General features: G+C 43.6%; 1 protein-coding gene and 1 long non-coding RNA gene across 2 annotated transcripts in view; one reads left to right on the forward strand and one right to left on the reverse strand.

Annotated features, from left to right (window-relative positions):
- Positions 1–174: 174 nt before the first annotated feature.
- Positions 175–4,952, forward strand: LOC115151988 (uncharacterized). The gene is made up of 2 exons (XR_003867401.1): positions 175–306; positions 2,767–4,952. It is a non-coding gene; the product is annotated as an uncharacterized LOC115151988 (long non-coding RNA).
- A 3,589-nt stretch (positions 4,953–8,541) lies between these two features.
- LOC115151989 (alpha-2,8-sialyltransferase 8B-like) overlaps positions 8,542–22,308 on the reverse strand; it is a 41,122-nt gene continuing 27,355 nt past the window's right edge. The window contains exons 5-6 of the mRNA XM_029696397.1: positions 9,792–10,085; positions 8,542–8,852 (exon numbers count right to left, since the gene is read on the reverse strand). Of these exons, the coding sequence (XP_029552257.1) occupies positions 8,567–8,852; positions 9,792–10,085 (580 nt within the window). The 3' untranslated portion in view covers positions 8,542–8,566. The remainder of the gene's footprint in view (positions 8,853–9,791; positions 10,086–22,308) is intronic.

A 22,308-nucleotide genomic window follows, 5' to 3' on the forward strand; every position in this document is an offset into this window, starting at 1 on the left:
CTGCGTTTACACAGGCAGCCCAATTCTTATCTTTTTTTTCTCAGTAATTGGTCTTTTAACCAATCAGATCAGCAATTTTTCCAATAATTGGGAAAAATATCAGAATTGGGCTGCCTGTGTAAATGCAGCCCTCTTGTCATGTCATTATTACAACCCTTCTCTGTTTTGTCATAGATCTGGACGGAGAATCAGGAAAACACGAAAGTATGACATAATCACGACACCAGCAGAGCGAGTAGAGATGGCTCCTTTGAATGAGGAGAATGATGATGAAGAGGACTCCACCCTCTTTGATGTCAAGTACAGGTAGGCCTACTCTCATCAGTTCAAGGCGGTCTGAACTTGAAGTGAGGGAGCACCAAAACTTTTCCCAAACCCACAAGAGTGGCATAGCCATTCAGTCTTTTCTTTTTGATTCAGACATTCCTGTTTATGAGGATGCTTTCTATTTTTTGACCTTTATTTATAGCTCACTGATTATTCCTGTTTCAGAAGTCTTAAAAATATTTCAGTGTCATTAATTAACTCATTAGATGAATGTTATAGATATGTTTTTGTCACATCCGTGAATGGGTAACTTTCTCTGTGATATGTTCAGTTTGTAATGCAAAACGCATGTGCCCTGAGCCCTTCTTCATACTATCTCAGTTTAAAAACATAAGGACAAAATTAGAGCATACGGAAATGCGTCATATTGGCCTTTTTGTTTAATCTCCACTACTTTCATTGCCAGTGCTTAAGCAAAATTAAACATTTTACAAGGTAACAATAATGTTCTTGCCTTAGATGTTTAATCATGAAAGGTTTTCTGTGTGGAGTTGCCACACACATTTCCCTTGCCATAATTGCACATTTTGAAAATATATGAAAGTAGGATATTTAGATTTTAGACTGTCTGCTTAATAAACACGAAATAACAATAACCATAAGAATGGGAACTGTTTGAGCTCAACCCAATACATTCAATATCATCCATCTCACATGGTTCAGGAAGTTCTTGGAGTTAACTGAACCTATGGTTGCACTTTATTTCACGGTATAGTAATTAATAGCTATTATCTAAGAAATGACATGCAAAAATGTTAATTACATAGTAATTACATAGTAATAATATAAATAACATATGTTTCATTGTGATTCCATAAAACAAACACCACCATGTAACATTTGGTACCAGGTAGCCTAGTTCCAATGTTACTGGTGTTAAATTCTTTGAAGTAGCCTTCAAGAATGTATCCATTGCTACTAAAATACCAGGGAAAATGGAAACAGTACTGTAAAATAAAGTGCTTCTGGTCTCTGCACAGCTTTACGTCACATATGCTTTCATGTGTAGCAAAATTTCAAGTGTTGATATTAGGTTTCTCCCATCCGTCCTTTCAATTGTTCTTTGACACAGTCCCAATTTCCTGTGAGAAAGATATGGCCTCCTGTTTACCTTATATTCTACAGTATTCTTATAAGTCAAACTCAGCTCAGCAAGGCTATTTCCTCCCACACCCAGTGGACAGTAGAATTACAAAAGCAAACGGATCAGTAGTAAATCAATAGGTAGTATTTCTCAACATTGTTCTTCTGTAAGATGTGGGGTTTCAAATAAAATGTATTTTGTCACATGCGCCGAATAAAACAGGTGTAAATCTTACCTTGAAATGCTTACTTACAAGCCTCTAACCAACAATGCTATTTGTAAGATGTGATAGCTCATGTTGATTGAATAGGAAGCCAGGTCTGTCCGATTGTACAGTATTCAGAACTTGGAATCATTTCACAAGAAACTATACAGTACCAGTCAAAAATGTGGACACACCTACTCATTCAAGGTTTTTTCTTTATTTTTATTATTTTCTACATTGTAGAATAATAGTGAAGACATCAACACTATGAAATGACACATATGGAATCGTGTTGTAACCAAAAAAGTGTTGAAGTCAGGTGATTGTGGAGGCCAGGTCATCTGATGCAGCACTCCATCACCCTCCTTCTTGGTCAAATAGGCCTTACAAAGCCTGGAGATGTGTTGAGTCATTGTCCTGTTGAAAAACAAATGATAGTCTCACTAAGCGCAAGCCAGATGGGATGGCGTATCGCTGCAGAATGCTGTGGTAGCCATGCTGGTTAACTGTGCCTTGAAATCTAAATAAATCACTGACAGTGTCACCAGAAAAGCACCCCCACACCATCACACCTGCTCCTCCATGCTTCAGGGTGGGAACCACACATGCGGAGATCATCCGTTCACCTACTCTGCGTCTCACAAAGACACTGCGGTTGGATAAAAAAAAGCTCAGATTTGGACTCATCAGACCAAAGGACAGATTTCCACCGGTCTAATGTCCATTGCTCGTGTATCTTGGCCAAAGCAAGTCTCTTCTTATTGGTGTCCTTTATTGGTGGTTTCTTTGCAGCAATTCGACCATGAAGGCCTGATTCACGCAGTTTCCTCTGAACAGTTGATGTTGAGATGTCTGTTACTTGAACTCTGTGAAGCATTTATTTGGGCTGCAATTTCTGAGGCTGGTAACTCTAATGAACTTATCCTCTGCAGCAGATGTAACTCTGGGTCTTCCTTTCCTGTGGCGGTCCTCAGCCAGTTTCATCATAGCGCTTGATGGTTTTTGCGACTGCACTTTCAAAGTTCTTGAAATATTCTACAATGCAGAAAATAGTAAACATAAAGAAAAAACCTTGAATGAGTAGGTGTGTCCAAACTTTTGACTGGTACTGTATATGTAGCCTTATTCTGTATTTTCACTTGTTTTTCAGGTGAATGCCAGCATTAAACAGAGGATGTTGGATTTTGAACCCACCATTTTCTCCAGTGGGAACACAACCCAAGGATATGTTTCCTAAAGCTGTTTCCTGATGTATTCAGTGTTTGGTAACTTCTGTCAAGTCTAGTCAAGTTACCCATCTCACCCAATATTTGCAGAAGAGGTCTTGTTTTCTAGAATTGTGAACATGCTGTATTTACAATCATTTTGTACACACCATACACATCTAATGCAGAAGACTCATCTTCAGAGGGATACTGCCCCCAGCTAGCTCAGTAAATGCATATCTTCTTTAAGCTAAAACTAAATACATAGAGAACATTTGATGGCTTCTGCGTAAAGGCAATCCTCTGGCTGTCCTCTAATGCTTATGGTATATTATTCACTGTAATATTAGATTCATTCCTCAGATAATTATTTTCATATGTATGGTTTGCACACTGAAGAATACCTATTTACTAGTTTGGTGCAAAGATTATTTTAATTGTCAACTATTTGGCTATTCCAAATATTACACTAACCACTAAAATATTCATACACTGTATATTGTCTGAGGCTTTCTGTCCTCTGTCTCGTGGTTGGTTTGGGTGCATATGTTTTACAGTATGTGTTTGAGAGTCTCCCAGTTTGCTGCTATCTCTAACTGGGGGTTGGTTAAGGTTTTAAGTGCATATAAGTATAGTGGAAAACCGGTCATAGAATAGACTTTGCAGGGTATTGAAAACAAATGTATGTTTCTCAAAAGCTGGATTGTAAAAGAAAAATACATATATGTAAGAATGTGTGTGTGTGTGTGTGTGTGTGTGTGTATGTATGTATGTGTGTGTGTGTGTGTGTGTGTATATTATATATATATTATATATATAATATACACACACACATAAAGAGCTCATCTTTTTTTATCAATACAACCTTGCAAGACATGTTTCAGCCCCCAAGGAATGAATAAAGGGTAATTTTGCATGTACACTGCTTTTTAATTGGACCATACCTCAGTAAATGTACACTACCCCAAACCTAAAACCCATTGTTGAACACAAGTTACCCATGAACTCAGGTGACCTTGTCTGGTTAACCAGTTTTGTTATCTGAGAGAACCCTACACTATCAACTACAGTAAATGTAGGGGTTTTCAGGCAACTCAAATGAATTCCATTTGAGTTGCCTGATAAGTCATACACCTGTATGCAAATAATAAACTTTCCTACCTTTTTCCACAAGGGATATGTGTACTAACCCATAGTAGATAGCTGAAGCATTTTGCATACAAACATTACAAGTTAATTTTCTATTATGAATAAAAAGCACATGTTATATTTTCAGAATACAATGTATTGATTCTATTCACTGTTATTATATGGTCAAAAGTAACACCATTAAGGAACTTACCACTTTCTGTTCATTCTTCCTATGCCACATTGACAGACGGCCCATTATGATTTAAAGCTGTTTACTTGTTTTCCATCTAGATTGATATATTTTAGCCTGCAGTTAAAATACATTACTGTTGAAGATTGACAGTAAGATTCAAGTTTCCCATTGTATACTAATATAAAAAACTGTAGTCTATTTCGTATTTCAGTCATCAGAGTATTTTTATTGATATATGTTGTGTGTGATGAAGTTAGCTTCAGTTTTCAGTAATGCACAATTGGCGTCTTGTTCCTTTGATCGTATTCTTGATGTATTTGTTTTAGATATTCTGTTGCTAGAACATTTCCACCTTCATCGTCCCTCTCCTTCTCAGCAATGTATCTCTTCTACAATATCCTCTCCAAAAGGATAATAGTGTGAATGTTTCTGATCTTCAGTGCAGTGTTTGAATGTACAAGTCATTTATTTTTGGGCTTATGTCTTGTAACAATGTTCATTAGAACTTTATTGAGAACTTTTATTTGAAATTAATCATCTGGTTTATGCAGCTTTTCATCTTGTAAATGAAATGAAATCTGCCATGCTATATGTAGACCTTCACTAATTACCCTCATCCCAACTCTAAGCCAAAAAAGCTTAAGTCAGAAAACCAATGTTTAACGCTTCTTTTATAAAATATTGAAAGCATGTCTACGCTTGGTTTTTCTGTCACAGACAATGTAGTTGTTATCAACCCACTGGCTGGCTCCATGGATTTCCATTTATATAAAACAACCAAATAAAATGACTCTCCCCTACCATCAACTATCTCCTGTCTTGGTCTGTCTGCTGAAACATGTCATTCATTTTATTGAATAAATTGTACTGAAATGTGACAAATGTGTACTTGGTCTGTACAAATCTTTGCTAAGCCCTTGGCTTATGGAGTTCCATATGAAGTCAAGGTTGTATATCAACAATACCCTCCCTCTCTTGGGACTCTGTCATCATGTTATACACCTTTCCATGAACTTTTCCTCCTTTCTGTAACATTTAAACCATTCCTGTAATACTATAGATTAACTTTCTTAGAAAGAACCATTCCTGACGAAATGAGCCTATTTCAACAGATTTACAAAGGGCATTTTAGTATGGTGTCCTTCCAAAACAAAAAGCACTTTCAGATCCAACACAATAATGTGCATCAAAGAAATTAGAACAAAAAAGTTGACAGTGTTTCAGAGGACATATATAGACTTCAGAAGGGAAAACCTCAAAATAGAATACCAAAGAAAGTTCATAATGATCACATTTTGACAGAAGGATATGTGGACATCTCTTCAGTATGTCCAACAAGCTGTGATCCCAAGGCTGTTTCAGGGGTAATTCATTTAGTTGTATTGGTCACAGACCGTTTCTACTTTTGCAAAACACAGCAGTTCTTTTAGGAATAAATGCGTCTATTACTCTGGATGGCCTTCTGACATCTATAGTAAGACTATATCTATGTTTAACTTAATTGTCAGTGTAATAAGAGCAACATGTAATTCTACAGAAGGATCCTATCAAAACAACACTTTTTTGCAGACTGATCACGTGTGTGAGAGCACATGAGAGGCTGCGACTGGAGTAGGCCATACTACGAATATTTTAAATACTTCTACTAACTTCTATTAACAGAGGCATGTTCCCGCCGTGGAAGTAAACATTTTCTACAGTGCTGAACATCTTGCCAAACCTTTTGAAACGACTTTTAGAATTAAATATAACTTTCTTTAACACAGCTCCCTTGAGCTAGAGGTGCATATAAACAGACTGCAAAATATTTACACACATTCCATCTCAAGCCCTGGTTTTGTTAAGAAACAATGTTCACATTATTTGTTGATAACAAGTTGTCTGACGATTATGCTGTCCAGTTGACAACATAAAACATTTTCACAGGAACTGCTTCCTACTTATTGATGAGTGGGGCATTTAGTAAAACAACCACAACCTTCTGAATAACAGCAAAGCATTAGCCAATGTCAACCTAAGGTCTTAAACACACCTATATTTGGAAATGGTCTTAAAAGGCACATTCCAAAAAAGTCATTGTCAAAACCTCAGGGAAAGGTTGAAGATGTTGGCTGTTCCTGTGTAAACAGTAGTGTGTGAACAGCTCGGTGTATTCCCTGTTGGACTGTATTACCTCAAACTTTTTCCATACCAGTTGAGTGCCTCTTTTCAACATTACTACCTTACACTGCCTTTGACTGAGCACCCTAGGTAAACTAATAATAGCCAATATCTGCCCTGGATGACTGGAGTCCTGTGGCTTGAAGAAGTTCCTCTCACAAGGCAACTGGTTGTTGTCTACAACACTTGCTGTGGCCTCTGTAGATCATCTGTAGGATCAATTTAATAAGCTGTGAAGGTGCTGAAACCATCTTGTTTTTGTTTTGATTATAAATGTTCTGTATTTTCAGCCATTCATGCTTTATCCAGGGATTTCTGTGTGCAGTTACCTCTTATCTCCAAATTGAATTAAATGAAAACATTCATAAGTGAACATACTATATTCAAAGACTCATACACCAAACTCCAAACAGAACAGAAGGAAAGAAATGCAATTCTGTCATTCCTTGTAACACAAACACAGTTTCCCTGATGAGGAAGAAGTTAAGGCAAGATAAGAAACTAGGCCTACACCTACTACTTCAATGATCAAATTCCCAATTTAAAGTGAGAGCTCACAATCCATCACACATGAAAATTAGCATGTAGTTGAACCCATGTTCACTAATTAAAGGTACTACATAACAACTCAACAATGAACTGTCTCTTGTCAAATTGACTGGGGCCAGAAAATCTCTTGTTGTCAAATTGACTGGGGCCAGAAAATCTCTTGTTGTCAAATTGACTAGGGCCAGCAAATCTCTTGTCAAATTCACTGGTCCGTTGTTGAATTGACAACAAGAGATTTGCTGACCCCAGTCAATTTGACAACAAGAGATTTGCTGGCCCCAGTCAATTTGACAACAAGAGATTTGCTGGCCCCAGTCAATTTGACAACAAGAGATTTGCTGGCCCCAGTCAATTTGACAACGAGACGGTCTGTCTTTCGCTAATCAATAAGAAGCCTGCACCATTAGAATGCAATTTTGTGTGAGCCCAATAAAACATTTTGGGGAAATATTGTTAAACACTATCATTTCACTATTTCTGTAGATATATTAATGATTTTTTAAATTTATTACAATGCAATAATATTACATATAGCTCCCCTATGAAGAAGTGCTTCCATCTTGTGGTTCAACTAGTGCCCTGCAGACTGGTGTTTCTGCCATATGATATCATACAACATAATGTCTCCAACAGTACTGATGAAGTAGATTTATCGTAGAATTCAAAGGAATAATGACCAAAATGTCAGGACAAATTATTGATAACTTAGTAGTTCAATTCACATTAACAATGCCCTTGGAGGAAGTATTTATAAACTTTGTAATTACATTAATTTTACATGACACACTTGCCATGCAAATGCAGTAATATTTTCAGTCTTCTCATTGACAAAAAGCAATTTGCCTACCAACAGCAATTAGGTTGATTTAACAATGAACAAAGCAACAAGTTTCTGTTTTAGATCATTTTCACAGGTTACTGTAAACATGTTTTCAAAATTATTCACTGCTCATGTCTCTTGTAGGGCAACAATGTGAGCCCAAATTAGACATGCAGTATCCTACATACTGTCATGGAACTCAATTCATAGCTTCATAAAAGTGTCCTGTAACAGTTTCATACAGGAAGTATTTCCTTTGAGATGTCTGTGTCTGAGAAACATCAACTCAGCAAGAGGTCTTTCCCAAAAATGTATGGGTCATTTCAATGGCGATATACACTGAGTATACAAAACATTAAGAACTCCTGCACTTTCCATGACAGACTGACCAGGTGAATCCAGGTGAAAGCTATGATCCCTTATTGATGTCACTTGGTAAATCCACTTCAATAAGTATAGATGAAGGGGAGGACACAGGTAAAATAAGGATTTATAAGCCTTGAGACAATTGAGCCACGGATTGTGTATGTGTGCCAGTCAGAGAGTGCCTTTGAACAGGGTATGGTAGTAGGTGCCAGGTGCACCGGTTTATGTCAAGAATCAAGAACTGCAACCCAGCTGGGTTTTTCACGCTCAACAGTTTCCCTTGTGTATCAAGAATGGTCCACCACCCAAAGGACATCCAGCCAACTTTGTAGGAAACATTGGAGTCAACATGGGCCAGCATCCCTGTGGAACGCTTTTGACACCTTGTAGAGTTCATGCCCGGACGAATTTAGGCAGATCTGAGGGCAGAAGTGTGTGTGTGGGGGGGTGGGGGGGCGACTCAATATTAGGAAGGTGTTCCAAACGTTTGGTATACTCAGTGTACATTCCATGCTGCTTTTTTAGATTACATTCCTGCATCACAAGAGCCAGTGTTGAGTCGCAGCGCCCCCTGTCTGTGGAGTGAACTCAGTGTCCTGAACTCCAATGGCATAGTGTGTGGACTGGCATGGGATGTGTACTCGTAGGTCAGAGTGTCATAGTAATGGTACTTGACTGGTTTCCCCTGTGAATCCCGAGGGAAAGGCCAGAAGCCGTACAGGTGGATCTCCTCACAGAAGCGAGTGGCCATGGTGTACATCAGCAGACCAGTAGTGGGTCTCTTGATCTGGACATTGTTAGTCAGCCAATACCTGACGAGGAAGAATGAAGAGGGAGAGTAAACAATCAAAAGGTCTTTCATGGCACCCAGAAACCTGACATCTGAGAAAGAAATCTCAGATGTCTTAAGAAGAATGTTTACAAATCTTAAGAATGTTTGTTTTAGGCTAGAGCTATTTATCAGTGAGTGTTCAATGTTTTCCTTAATATCTGAAAATGTTTCTATAGAATCTATTAAACTAGCATACACTTGTAAACACACCACAGTCCTATTGAATGAAACCCAACAATAAGCGCCATTCACTCAGATCTCTGGTGGATACATGCTTAGGAGCCAGTGGACTCGAGTCCTGGAGCTGAATTGTGATAAGACAGAGGGGTCTGGGGTCCGCAGTAATAAAGCAAGGTCCATCTGGTCCTCTCAATCAGAGTCTGGCCCACCAGGACCTATAGATACTCTCCTAGCAGTGGACTCTGGACTAGCAGGTCAATGGGGAAGCCAGAGGATTATCTATTTAAAGGGCATCTAGTAGTCAGAGAAGCAGAAGCCCAGGGGAAAGTATTCAGTTTGGCATACTGAGCATTTATCAAAAACCATTATAGCTAAAATGTCATAGACATGCACTGCATTTCATTAGCGTTTTCCCTGCATTTCAAAACATTTATTGCCCTTTCAGAGAAGATTCCAGGCTTTTTGCCTAACTATACTACAAAAAATACCAGTCCTGCTGTCCCTGTCTAACTGTCCTCCTTCTGCAAATCCAACAGCAGACAGAGAGGCCAGCAGCAGTAAGCGGCAGTAAGTTGGTCACCAATGGCCTTTAGAGTAGCTGTAATGCTGTTTAGAAATAGCAGGGGACCTGTGAACTGCTGCTAGATTAGTGGCTACCAGGCACTGGGTTGATGAGTTCACAGGTGTACAGACATGCTGCAGTGTCACAAAGGGCACACGTGTTTCCTCCTTGTCTTACCCTCTGACAGCATGGAGAAGGCGCAGTGAGGGGAAGGCGGTTTGCACATCCACCGTGTGCAGCAGGATGAGACGGATTGCCCACTCCACCCTCTCCTCTCCTCCCTTGGCCATGAAGGCTGGGATCCACAGCACGCTGCCACTGAGGCCCCGGAGCCGCTGCAGGAAGCGCTCCCTCCACTGCTCACTGGCCAGGTCATGGAAGGCCCGCTGCACCACCGACGGGTTCATGGTCACCAGGTTGGTGCGCTGCCCCACATCCCCAGCATACTCCTCCACTGGCGCCAGGTTACATCTGCAAAGAGACATGCATATAAATTATTATGCTATCACTTCATCCTTTTGATTAGTCTGCCAGAAATATTGAGGTCAATCCCCAGAAGTCATAAATTGGCCATACTATCCTCCAGAAGCTCTAAACACCACATACACTAATTTAGGTAGCTCAGACATTGTTCAACCTGAATTAGGCACATAATCAGTCAGCTAAGAACAATCCCATACCAAACACACCTAGCTCAGGGTTGAAAACCTTAATTCATGTATTCCATGTGTCATGCTGCTGTGTATTGGTATGGCGTTCACAGAAAGTTACTTGACTGACCTCAGTAAAAGTGATTACTAAACAGTGCCAATGCACAGAGAGTTAATGACCTAAAATGAAATAAAATGTCCTATATCTATGAAAGTAGAATGTGAGGCTACTGTGTGAGAGCCAGAGGTGGGTGGAGCTGAGCACTGCTGTGAGTAGAGGGATTATTTCCCTGCCTGAATACCTCAGCAAATCCCTCATCACTCCTTCCCATCTAACTGCCCTTGCTAAACCATGTCTTTCTCTGCCAACTCATCCTGACCTGTGTTGCAATTTCCCTGTTGATCGGACACTCCAGCAGCAAGGGGGTTGGGGATTTACTCTTCCACCATATACAGTGCCTTTGGGAAGTATTCAGACCCCTTGACTTTTTCCTCTTTTTTTACGTTACAGCCTTATTCTAAAATGGATTTAAAAAAATGTTTACTCAAAAATATAGACACAATACCCCATAGTGACAAAGCGAAAATAGGTCTTTAGAAATGTTTGCAAAGGTACAACAAACACGAAACAGAAATAGTGGGGAGAACAAGTATTTCATACACTGCCGATTTTGCAGGTTTTCCTACTTACAAAGCATGTAGAGGTCTGTAATTTTTATCATAGGTACACTTCAACTGTGAGAGACGGAATCTAAAACAAAAATCCAGAAAATCACATTGTATGATTTTTAAGTAATTAATTTGCATTTTATTGCATGACATAAGTATTTGATCACCGACCAACCAGTAAGAATTCCGGCTCTCACAGACCTGTTACTTTTTCTTTAAGAAGCCCTCCTGTTCTCCACTCATTACCTGTATTAACTGCACCTGTTTGAACTCGTTACCTGTATAAAAGACACCTGTCCACACACTCAATCAAACAGACTCCAACCTCTCCACAATGGCCAAGACCAGAGAGCTGTGTAAGGACATCAGGGATAAAATTGTAGACCTGCACAAGGCTGGGATGGGCTACAGGACAATAGGCAAGCAGCTTGGTGAGAAGGCAACAACTACAAAATGGAAGAAGTTCAAGATGACCGTCAATCACCCTCGGTCTGGGGCTCCATGCAAGATCTCACCTCGTGGGGCATCAATGATCATGAGGAAGTTGAGGGATCAGCCCAGAACTACACGGCAGGACCTGGTCAATGACCTGCAGAGAGCTGGGACCACAGTCTCAAAGAAAACCATTAGTAACACACTACGCCGTCATGGATTAAAATCCTGCAGCGCACGCAAGGTCCCCCTGCTCAAGCCAGCACATGTCCAGGCCCATCTGAAGTTTGCCAATGACCATCTGGATCATCCAGAGGAGGAATGGGAGAAGGTCATGTGGTCTGATGAGACAAAAATAGAGCTTTTTGGTCTAAACTCCACTCGCCGTGTTTGGAGGAAGAAGAAGGATGAGTACAACCCCAAGAACACCATCCCAACCATGAAGCATGGAGGTGGAAACATCATTCTTTGGGGATGCTTTTCTGCAAAGGGGACAGGACGACTGCACCATATTGAGGGGAGGATGGATGGGGCCATGTATCGCGAGATCTTGGCCAACAACCTCCTTCCCTCAGTAAGAGCATTGAAGATGGGTCGTGGCTGGGTCTTCCAGCATGACAACGACCCAAAACACACAGCCAGGGCAACTAAGGAGTGGCTCCGTAAGAAGCATCTCAAGGTCCTGGAGTGGCCTAGCCAGTCTCCAGACCTGAACCCAATAGAAAATCTTTGGAGGGACCTGAAAGTCCGTATTGCCCAGCGACAGCCCCGAAACCTGAAGGATCTGGAGAAGGTCTGTATGGAGGAGTGGGCCAAAATCCCTGCAGCAGTGTGTGCAAACCTGGTCAAGAACTACAGGGAAACGTATGATCTCTGTAATTGCAAACAAAGGTTTCTGTACCAAATATTAAGTTCTGCTTTTCTGATATATCAAATACTTATGTCATGCAATAAAATGCAAATTAATTACTTAAAAATCATACACTGTGTCTGATGATTTAAAATGTTTTGTAATTCTATGAATCTTACCCAGTTGATTAAATCACCCACTCGCCCAAATCTAAAATGCCCAGATAAATCTACCCTGATTGATTTGATATTGACAAATGTTCCACATAAATATTCTGCGGTTGGTGTTTTTTGTAATGATTTAAGTGACCATTGTGCTGTTAGAAATACTAAGATTCCTAAAACTAACCCACTGTCATAGTCCGTGTATGTAGGTGGCAGGGAAGTCAGGCGCAGGAGAAAACAGAGTGGTTTAAAAAATGGAATATTTATTTCCAAAACCAACGTAGAAAAGAATCCGGGTAAAACAATAACCCGTCGCACACCGATATAGACACAACATGTACATAACAAACAAGCAATCACCGACAGAGAAATGAGGGGAATCAGAGGGTTAAATACACAACATATAATTACTGGGATATTAAACAGGTGTGTAAAGAGACCAGACAAAACCAATGGAAAATGAAAAACTGATCAATGGTGGCTAGAAGGCCGGTGACATCGACCGCCAAACACCACCCGAACAAGGAGGGGCATCAACTTCAGTAGAAGTCGTGACAGTACCCCCCCCCCCGACGCGCAGCTCCAGCAGTGCGTCGACACCGGCCTCGGGGACGACCCAGAGGGCGAGGCGCCGGGCGATCCGGATGGAGACGATGGAACTCGCTCAGCATGGAAGGATCTAACACGTCCTCCACCGGAACCCAGCATCTCCTCCGGACCGTACCCCTCCCAGTCCACGAGGTACTGAAGACCTCGCCCGACGTCTCGAATCCAGGATGGATCGAACGGAGAACGCCGGGGCCCCCTCAATGTCCAGAGGGGGCGGAGGAACCTCCCGCACCTCGGCCTCCTGGAGCGGGCCAGCCACCACCGGCCTGAGGAGAGACACATGGAACGAGGGGTTAATGCGGTAATTGGGGGGAAGCTTTAACCTATAACGTACCTCGTTCAATCTCCTCAGGACTTTAAACGGCCCCACAAACCGCGGACTCAGCTTCCGGCAGGGCAGGCGGAGGGGCAGGTTTCGGGTCAAACACCGGGGCCTCACTGCGGCGACGGTCTGCACCAGCTTTTTGTCATCGTACGGCGCGCTGAAGGCGGACGTGAGCTGCGTCCCAGGTCTCCTCCGCGCGCCGGAACCAGTGGTCCACCGCAGGAGCCTCGGTCTGGCTCTGATGCCAAGGGGCCAGAACCGGCTGATAACCTAACACACACTGAAACGGAGTGAGGTTAGTGGAGGAGTGGCGGAGCGAGTTCTGAGCCATCTCTGCCCAGAGCACAAACTCCGCCCACTCCCCCGGCCGATCCTGGCAATAAGACCTCAGAAACCTACCCACATCCTGATTAACTCTCTCCACCTGCCCGTTACTTTCGGGGTGAAAACCCGAGGTAAGGCTAACCGAGACCCCCAGACGTTCCATGAACGCCTTCCAAACCTTTGACGTGAACTGGGGCCCTCGATCAGACACTATATCTTCAGGCACTCCGTAGTGCCGAAAGACGTGTGTAAACAGAGCCTCCGCCGTCTGTAGGGCCGTAGGGAGACCGGGCAAAGGGAGGAGATGACAGGACTTAGAAAAGCGATCCACAACGACCAGGATCGTGGTGTTACCTTGTGATGGTGGAAGATCGGTTATAAAATCCACCGACAAGTGCGACCACGGCCGCTGTGGAACGGGTAAGGGTTGTAACTTACCCCTGGGTAGGTGTCTAGGAGCCCTGCACTGGGCGCACACAGAGCAGGAGGAAACATAAACCCTCACGTCCTTAGCTAAGGTGGGCCACCAGTATTTCCCACTAAGACAGCGCATTGTGCGACCAATCCCAGGATAACCAGAGGAGGGTGACGTGTGAGCCCAGTAGATCAATCGGTCGCGGACAGCGGACGGAACGTACAGACGCCCAGCTGGACACTGAGGGGGAACGGGCTCTGCACGTGACGCCCGCTCAATGTCCGCGTCCAGCTCCCAGACCACTGGTGCCACCAAACAAGAGGCTGGGATGATGGGAGTGGGATCCATGGACCGCTCCTCTGTGTCATACAGCCGGGACAGTGCGTCTGCCTTGACGTTCTGGGAACCTGGTCTATAAGAGAGGGTAAACACAAAACGGGTGAAAAACATGGCCCACCTTGCCTGGCGAGGATTCAGTCTCCTCGCCTCCCGGATGTACTCCAGATTGCGGTGGTCAGTCCAGATGAGAAAAGGGTGTTTAGCCCCCTCAAGCCAGTGTCTCCATACTGTCAGAGCCCTGACGACAGCCAACAGCTCCCTGTCCCCCACATCATAGTTTTGCTCGGCCAGGCTGAGCTTCTTCGAGAAGAAGGCACAGGGGCGGAGCTTAGGTGGCGTACCTGAACGCTGAGAGAGCACAGCTCCTATCCCAGCCTCAGATGCGTCCACCTCCACTATGAATTGCAGAGAGGGATCCGGATGAGCCAACACAGGAGCCGAGGTAAACAGAGCCTTCAGTTTCCTAAACGCCCTATCCGCCCCAGCTGACCACTGCAAGCGCACCGGACCCCCCTTCAGCAGTGAGGTAATGGGAGCAGCTATCTGACCAAAACCCCGGATAAATCTCCGGTAGTAATTGGCAAACCCTAAAAATCGCTGCACCTCCTTTACCGTGGTGGGAGTCGGCCAATTCCGCACGGCTGTAATACGGTCACTCTCCATCTCCACTCCTGACGTAGATAGGCGATATCCTAAGAAAGAGACTGACTGTTTAAAGAACAAGCATTTCTCAGCCTTGACATACAGGTCATGCTCCAACAGGCGACCAAGCACTTTGCGCACCAGGGACACATGCTCGGCGCGTGTAGCGGAGTAAATCAGAATGTCATCGATATACACCACTACACCCTGCCCGTGCAGGTCCCTGAAAATCTCATCGACAAAAGATTGGAAGACTGATGGAGCATTTTTTAACCCATACGGCATGACAAGGTACTCATAATGCCCTGAGGTGGTACTAAATGCTGTCTTCCACTCGTCTCTATCTCGGATACGCACCAGGTTATACGCACTCCTGAGATCCAGTTTTGTGAAGAAGCGCGCACCGTGCATTAATTCAATCACCGGGGCGATCAGAGGTAGCGGGTAACTGTACCCCACTGTAATTTTATTAAGACCTCGATAATCAATGCACGGTCGCAGACCCCCATCCTCCTTCTTCACAAAAAAGAAACTCGAGGAGATGGGTGAGACGGAGGGCCTAATGTATCCCTGACGCAGGGATTCGGAAACATATGTCTCCATAGCCACCGTCTCCGCTTGCGACAGGGGATACACGTGACTCTTGGGAAGTGCAGCGTCTGCCATGAGATTTATCGCACAATCCCCCTGTCGATGAGGTGGTAATTGAGTCTCCTTCTTTTTACAGAAGGCGAGAGCCAAATCGGCATGTTCAGGGGGAATGTGCACGGTGGAGACCTGGTCTGGACTTTCCACCGTAGTAGCACCAACGGAAACCCCTACCTACACACCTACCTGAGCACTCTCGCGACCACCCCGTAAGAGCCCTCTGTGGCCAAGAAAAAGTGGGGTTATGACTAGTTAACCAGGGAAGACCCAGCACCACTGGATGCGCAGGAGTGTCGATAAGGAAAAGACTCATTTTGTCCTTGTGACCCCCCTGCGTAACCATAGTCAATGGAGCCGTGGCCTCCCTAATCAACCCTGACCCTAATGGTCGACTATCTAAGGTGTGAATGGGAAAAGGTACTTTCACCGGTACAATAGGGATCCCTAAACTATGAGCCAACGTTTGATCAATAAAGTTCCCAGCCGCGCCTGAATCTACTAGTGCCTTATGCTGGGAATGAGGGGGAAAAAAAATCAGGAAAAGTGACAGACACAAATATATGAGCAACAGAGGGCTCTGGATGAGAATGGTGCCTACTCACCTGGGGTGGCGCCAGAGCGCCCTGCCTGTTACCTCGATTCCCAGAAGAACCTGCCCGGCACCGACCAGCAGTGTGTCCTCTGCGATCACTGATGGTACGCGAGCGGGAACTCCCTCCGGTCTCCCTGTGCACCCTCTCTCCTGGCTCCATGGTTATAGGAGAGGGGGTGCAGGAGGATGAAACCACCAGACCCCGATCTGGACGTCCACGAGCAGCCAGCCCGTTGTTCAACTGGATGGACAGATCCACCAGCTGGTCGAAGGTTAGGGTGGTGTCTCTACAGGCCAGCTCCCGACGGACGTCCTCCCGCAGACTGCAGCGATAATGATCTATCAGGGCCCCGTGATTCCATCCTGCACCGGCTGCCAGGGTCCTGAACTCCAATGCGAAATCCTGGGCGCTCCTCGTCTCCTGCCTCAGATGGTAGAGGCGCTCACCCGCCGCTCTGCCCTCAGGTGGATGGTCGAAGACTGCCCGGAAACGGCGGATTAACTCCTCATATCGGTCCAACGCCGTATCTCCTCCTTCAACCATAGCGCTGGCCCATTCCAGGGCTCTCCCGGTGAGGCACGAGACGAAGGCGAAAATCTTCTCTCGGTCTGATGGTACTGGGTGGACCCTGGCCAGAGAAAGTTCTAATTGGAGCAGGAAACCCCGGCAGTTGGCAGTACTTCCGTCGTAACCCCGAGGCATGGCTAGATGGATACCACCTGGTTCAGGTTGACAAGGGGTGTTTTGGATCGACCCCGGTTGGGCTGGTGGAGGCGCTGGCTGAATCTCCCGTCTCTCTAAGCAGTCCATCAGCTGAACAGCGCGATCCATAGCAGCGCATAGATGTAATAGTCTTTCTGCATTCTTCTGGATGCGCTCCTCCACCTCCCTGTCCGGGATCTCTTCTCCTGCTGACTTCAAAAAGCAGGTCGGTGATTCTGTCATAGTCCGTTGTCACGATTCCTACCGACGGTGGCGCCCCCTCCTGCTCGGGTGGCACTCGGCGGTCGTCGTCACCGGCCTATTAGCTACCACCGATTCCCTTTTTGTTTTTCCCTTTTTTTATGTTTTCTCACCTGCCCTGAGTTAGTAAATTAAGAGGGCTATTTAGTTCAGCTGGCCCGCTCCCTATTGTGCGGGATTGTCCTTCTGTGTGTCGACTGCGTTTTGTTCGACTGTGCTTGCCGATTGTATTTTCCCTGTTGTTGGGAGACCTTTTATTTTGTACATGTGGTTTTATTAAAATTACCACACAGTGTTCGCGGCTTCCTGCGCTTCTTTCCGCCACACCACAGACAAGCCGTTACATCCGTGTATGTAGGTGGCAGGGAAGTCAGGCGCAGGAGAAAACAGAGTGGTTTAAAAAATTGAATATTTATTTCCAAAACCAACGTAGAAAAGAATCCGGGTAAAACAATAACCCGTCGCACACCGATATAGACACAACACGTACATAACAAACAAACAATCACCGACAGAGAAATGAGGGGAATCAGAGGGTTAAATGCACAACATATAATTACTGGGATATGAAACAGGTGTGTAGAGACCAGACAAAAACAATGGAAAATGAAAAACTGATCAATGGTGGCTAGAAGGCCGGTGACGTCGAACACCACCCGAACAAGGAGGGGCATCAACTTCAGTAGAAGTCGTGACACCCACGTTTTATTCGTAAGAGAAATCTGAAGTGTTTTAATGAGCAGGCTTTCTTTCATGATTTGTTTTATTTTGACTGGAGCAAGATTGAGCTTATCCCTGATGTGGAAACTGCCTGGAAATTCTTTCATGATGGTTTTCTCCAAATAGTAAACAGACATGCTCCATTCCGCAGGTTCAGGGTTAAAGGGAGGGATAATCCATGGTTTTCTTCTGAGCTGTCTTGCATTGTTCACGACCGTAATCTAGCCTGGGCTAAAGCAAGGAAATCGTGTTCTGAGGCTGATTGGCTTGTTTTTAGGCAGTTACGAAACAAGTGTTATTTTCTTCTTAGGAAGGCCAAGTCTGAATATTTTATGTCTGTTACCACTGATAACCTGAATGACCCTAGAAAGTTTTGGAAGGCTATTAAGTCTATGTCTGGTAACAGTAATGTTAATGAATTACCGTCATGTGTTTTGAAGGACTCTGTTGCTGTATATGACAAAACTGAATTGTTTCAATGAGCACTTTGTATCATCTGGTACGCTGTTTGATTCAGTGTCCTCTGTCTCTGTACAACCTTGTGTGGATGAACCAGTGAGAGCTGGTCAAACTTTTAGCTTTTTGCCATTCTCAGTGCAGGTGGTACATAAAGCCCTGAAATCCTTAGATCAGAGAAAGCCTGCAGGTCCTGATCTTTTGGATCCCTGCTTTTTAAATCTGGCAGCTGATTTCATAGCTGAACCACTTACATATCTGTTTAATCTAACCCTGGAATGTAATGAAATTCCAAAGATCTGGAAATCAGCATTTGTCCTGCCACTTTTAAAAGGGGGAGATCCAACTCTTCTAAATAATTATAGGCCAATCTCAAAGCTGTCACCCCTGGTGAAAATACTTGAAACCCTTGTGAGTGAACAGCTAAAAGAGTTTTTATATACTAACTCTATTTTATCAATGGACCAATCGGGTTTCAGGAAGAAGCATAGCACAATTACAGCAGCCATGAAGGTTTTAAATGATATCACTGAAGCTCTTGACAAAAAACAGCATTGTGTCTCACTTTTTATTGATCTCTCTAAGGCTTTTGATACAGTTGATCATGCTATACTAAGGCAGAGATTGTCGAGTGTAGGTCTTTCAGAGCATGCAGTTGCATGGTTTGTTAACTATCTGTCTGATAGAACTCAGTGCACTCAATTTGATGGGCTTAGGTCTGTTAAATTGTCTGTCTGTAGCTTAGGTCTGTTAAATTGTCTGTCTGTAGTGGTGTGCCCCAAGGCTCTCTTATTCACTATTTATATAAATAATTCAGACAAAAATGTCCAAAATGCGCAACTTCATTTTTATGCTGATGATACTGTTATTTACTGTTGTGCCTCGTCTCTTACAAAAGCTTTACAGAACTTGCAAACTGCTTTTTATACTGTTCAACATACCTTGTGTCAATTGAAGCTTATCCTCAATACTGACAAAACTAAACTAATGGTGTTTAAATTCTTCTTAAGCAAGAAATAGACCTGTGAACCTTTCACCTATTACTACCTGTCAGGGCAAGGAGATTGAGGTTGTAACCTCATATAAATATCTTGGAATTTTGATTGATGATGGCCTCTCTTTTAAAATGCATATTCAACAACTTACAAAAAAATTGAAGCTGAAATTAGGATTTTATTTTAGGAAGGCTTGTTTTTCTTTTGAAGCCAGAAGGAGGCTAGTATCAGCTACATTTATGCCTTTACTAGACTATGGGGATATTTTATATATGAATGCTTCCGCTCAGTGTTTGAGATCAATTGACACCCTTTACCATGGCACTTTGAGATTTATTTTAAACTGCAAAACCCTTACGCACCATTGCACTTTCTATACCAGGGTTGGCTGGCCTTCTCTAGTCACTCGTAGGCTCAGTCACTGGTATACTTTTATTTACAAAGCCACTTTGGGTTTACTACCTTTTTATTTGGGCATTTTTATTCTTCAGAAATGTGGTGGGTACTCTCTTTGTTCGCTGGACTTTATCCTGCTAACTGTTCCAAATGTCCGAACTGAATTTGGTAAAAGGGCTTTTATGTACTCTGCGCCGTCATCTTGGAACGCCTTACAAAATACTTTTAAACTGGAAGAACTTGTACCGATTGGTATTTTTAAATCACTGATGAATGATCTTGAGTCTGATTCCCTGACCTGTCAATGTTTTTAATTTGCTGTTTTTGATTTTGTTATACTCTTGTGAATTCTATGGTTTTTACTAGATTAATTGTAGTTTTTCATGTTGTTCGTCTGTTATTTTTGTAATGACTTGGCGCTGCCTATCTTGGCCAGGACGCTCTTGAAAAATAGATTTTAAATCTCAATGAGCCCTTCCTGGTTAAATAAAGGTTAAATAAATAAAAATATATACAATGTGATTTTCTTTATTTTTGTTTTAGATTCCGTCTCTTACAGTTGAAGTGTACCTATGATAAAAATTACAGACCTCTACATGCTTTGCAAGTAGGAAAACCTGCAAAATCGGCAGTGTATCAAATACTTGTTCTCCCCACTGTACCTTATTTACATAACAATTCAGGCCCTTCGCTATGAGACTCGAAATTGAGCTCAGGTCAAATAAAATAAAATTGTATTGGTCACATACATGTGGTTAGCGAGTGGTGAGAGAGTTAATGCGAGTGTAGCGAAATGCTTGTGCTTCTATTTCCGACAGTGCAGTAATATCTAACAAGTAATCTAACAATTCCACAACTACCTAATACATGCAAATCTACGTAAGTAAAGGGATGGAATAAGAACATGTACATATAAATATATGGATGAGCGATGACCGAGCAGCATAGGCAAGATGCAATAGATGGTACAGAATACAGTATATCCATATGAGATGAGTAATGCAGGATATGTAAACATTATTAAAGCGGAAATATAAAAGTGACTAGTGATCCATTTATTAAAGTGGCCAATGATTTTGAGTCTGTATGTAGGCAGCAGTCTCTCTGTGTCGGTGATGGCTGTTTAAGATAGAAGCTGTTTTTCAGTCTCTCGGTCCCAGCTTTGATGCACCTGTACTGACCTCGCCTTCTGGATGGTAGCGGGGTGAACAGGCCGTGGCTCGGGTGGTTGATGTCCTTGATTATCTTTTTGGCCTTCCTGAGACATCGGGTGCTGTAGGTGTCCTGGAGGGCAGGTAGTTTGATTCCGGCTGTGGGCGGTGCAGTTTCCGTACCAGGCGGTGATACAGCCCAACAGGATGATCTCAATTGTGCATCTGTAAAATGTTTGTCAGGGTTTTAGGGGCCTCCTGAGTTTGAAGAAGCGCTGTTGCACTTTCTTCACCACACTGTCTGTATGGGTGGACCATTTCAGTTTGTCCGGGATGTGTATGCCGAGGAAGTTAAAACTTTCCACCTTCTCCACTGCTATCCCGTCGATGTGGATAGGGGGATGCTCCATCTGCTGTTTCCTGAAGTCCATGATCATCTCCTTTGTTTTGTTGACATTGAGTGAGAGGTTGTTTTCCTGACACCACACTCCGAGTGCCCTCACCTCCTCCCTGTAGGCTGTCTCGTCATTTTTGGTAGCCAAGCCCACTACTGTTGTGTCGTCTGCAAACTTGATGATTGAGTTGGAGGCGGGCATGGCCACGCAGTCATGGGTAAACAGGGACCCTGGTGTTGAGGATCAGCGAAATGGAGATGTTGTTTCCTACCTTCACCACCTGGGGGCGGCCCGTCAGAAAGTCCAGGACCCAATTGCATAGGGTGGGTTGAGACCCAGGGCCTCAAGCTTAATGATCAGCTTGGAGGCTACTATGGTGTTGAATGCTGAGCTGTAGTCGATGAACAGTATTCTTACATAGGTATTCCTCTTGTCCAGATGGGATAGGGCAGTGTGCAGTGTGATGGCGATTGCATCATCTGTGGACCTATTGGGGTGGTATGCAAATTGAAGTGGGTCTAGAGTTGCAGGTAAGGTGGAGGGGATATGATCCTTGACTAGTCTCTTAAAGCACTTCATGATGACAGAGGTGAGTGCAACGGGGCGATAGTCATTAAGTTCAGTTACCTTTGCTTTCTTGGGTACAGGAACAATTGTGGCCATCTTGAAGCATGTGGGTACAGCAGACTGCGATAGGGAGAGATTGAATATGTCCGTAAACACACCAGCCAGCTGGTCTGCGCATGCTCTGAAGACGTGGCTAGGGATGCCGCCTGGTCTGGCAGCCTTGCGAGGGTTAACATGTTTAAATGTCTTACTCACGTAAGGGGGGGCCGCAGTCATTGGTAGCGGGCTGCATCGGTGGCACTGTATTATCCTCAAAACGGGCAAAGAAGGTGTTTAGTTTGCATCCTGTTTCCAGCGATCATCCTTCAAATGTTTCTACAACTTGATTCGA

The sequence above is a fragment of the Salmo trutta genome, chromosome 17, assembly GCF_901001165.1.
Source record: "Salmo trutta chromosome 17, fSalTru1.1, whole genome shotgun sequence".
NCBI classification, from domain to species: domain Eukaryota; kingdom Metazoa; phylum Chordata; class Actinopteri; order Salmoniformes; family Salmonidae; genus Salmo; species Salmo trutta.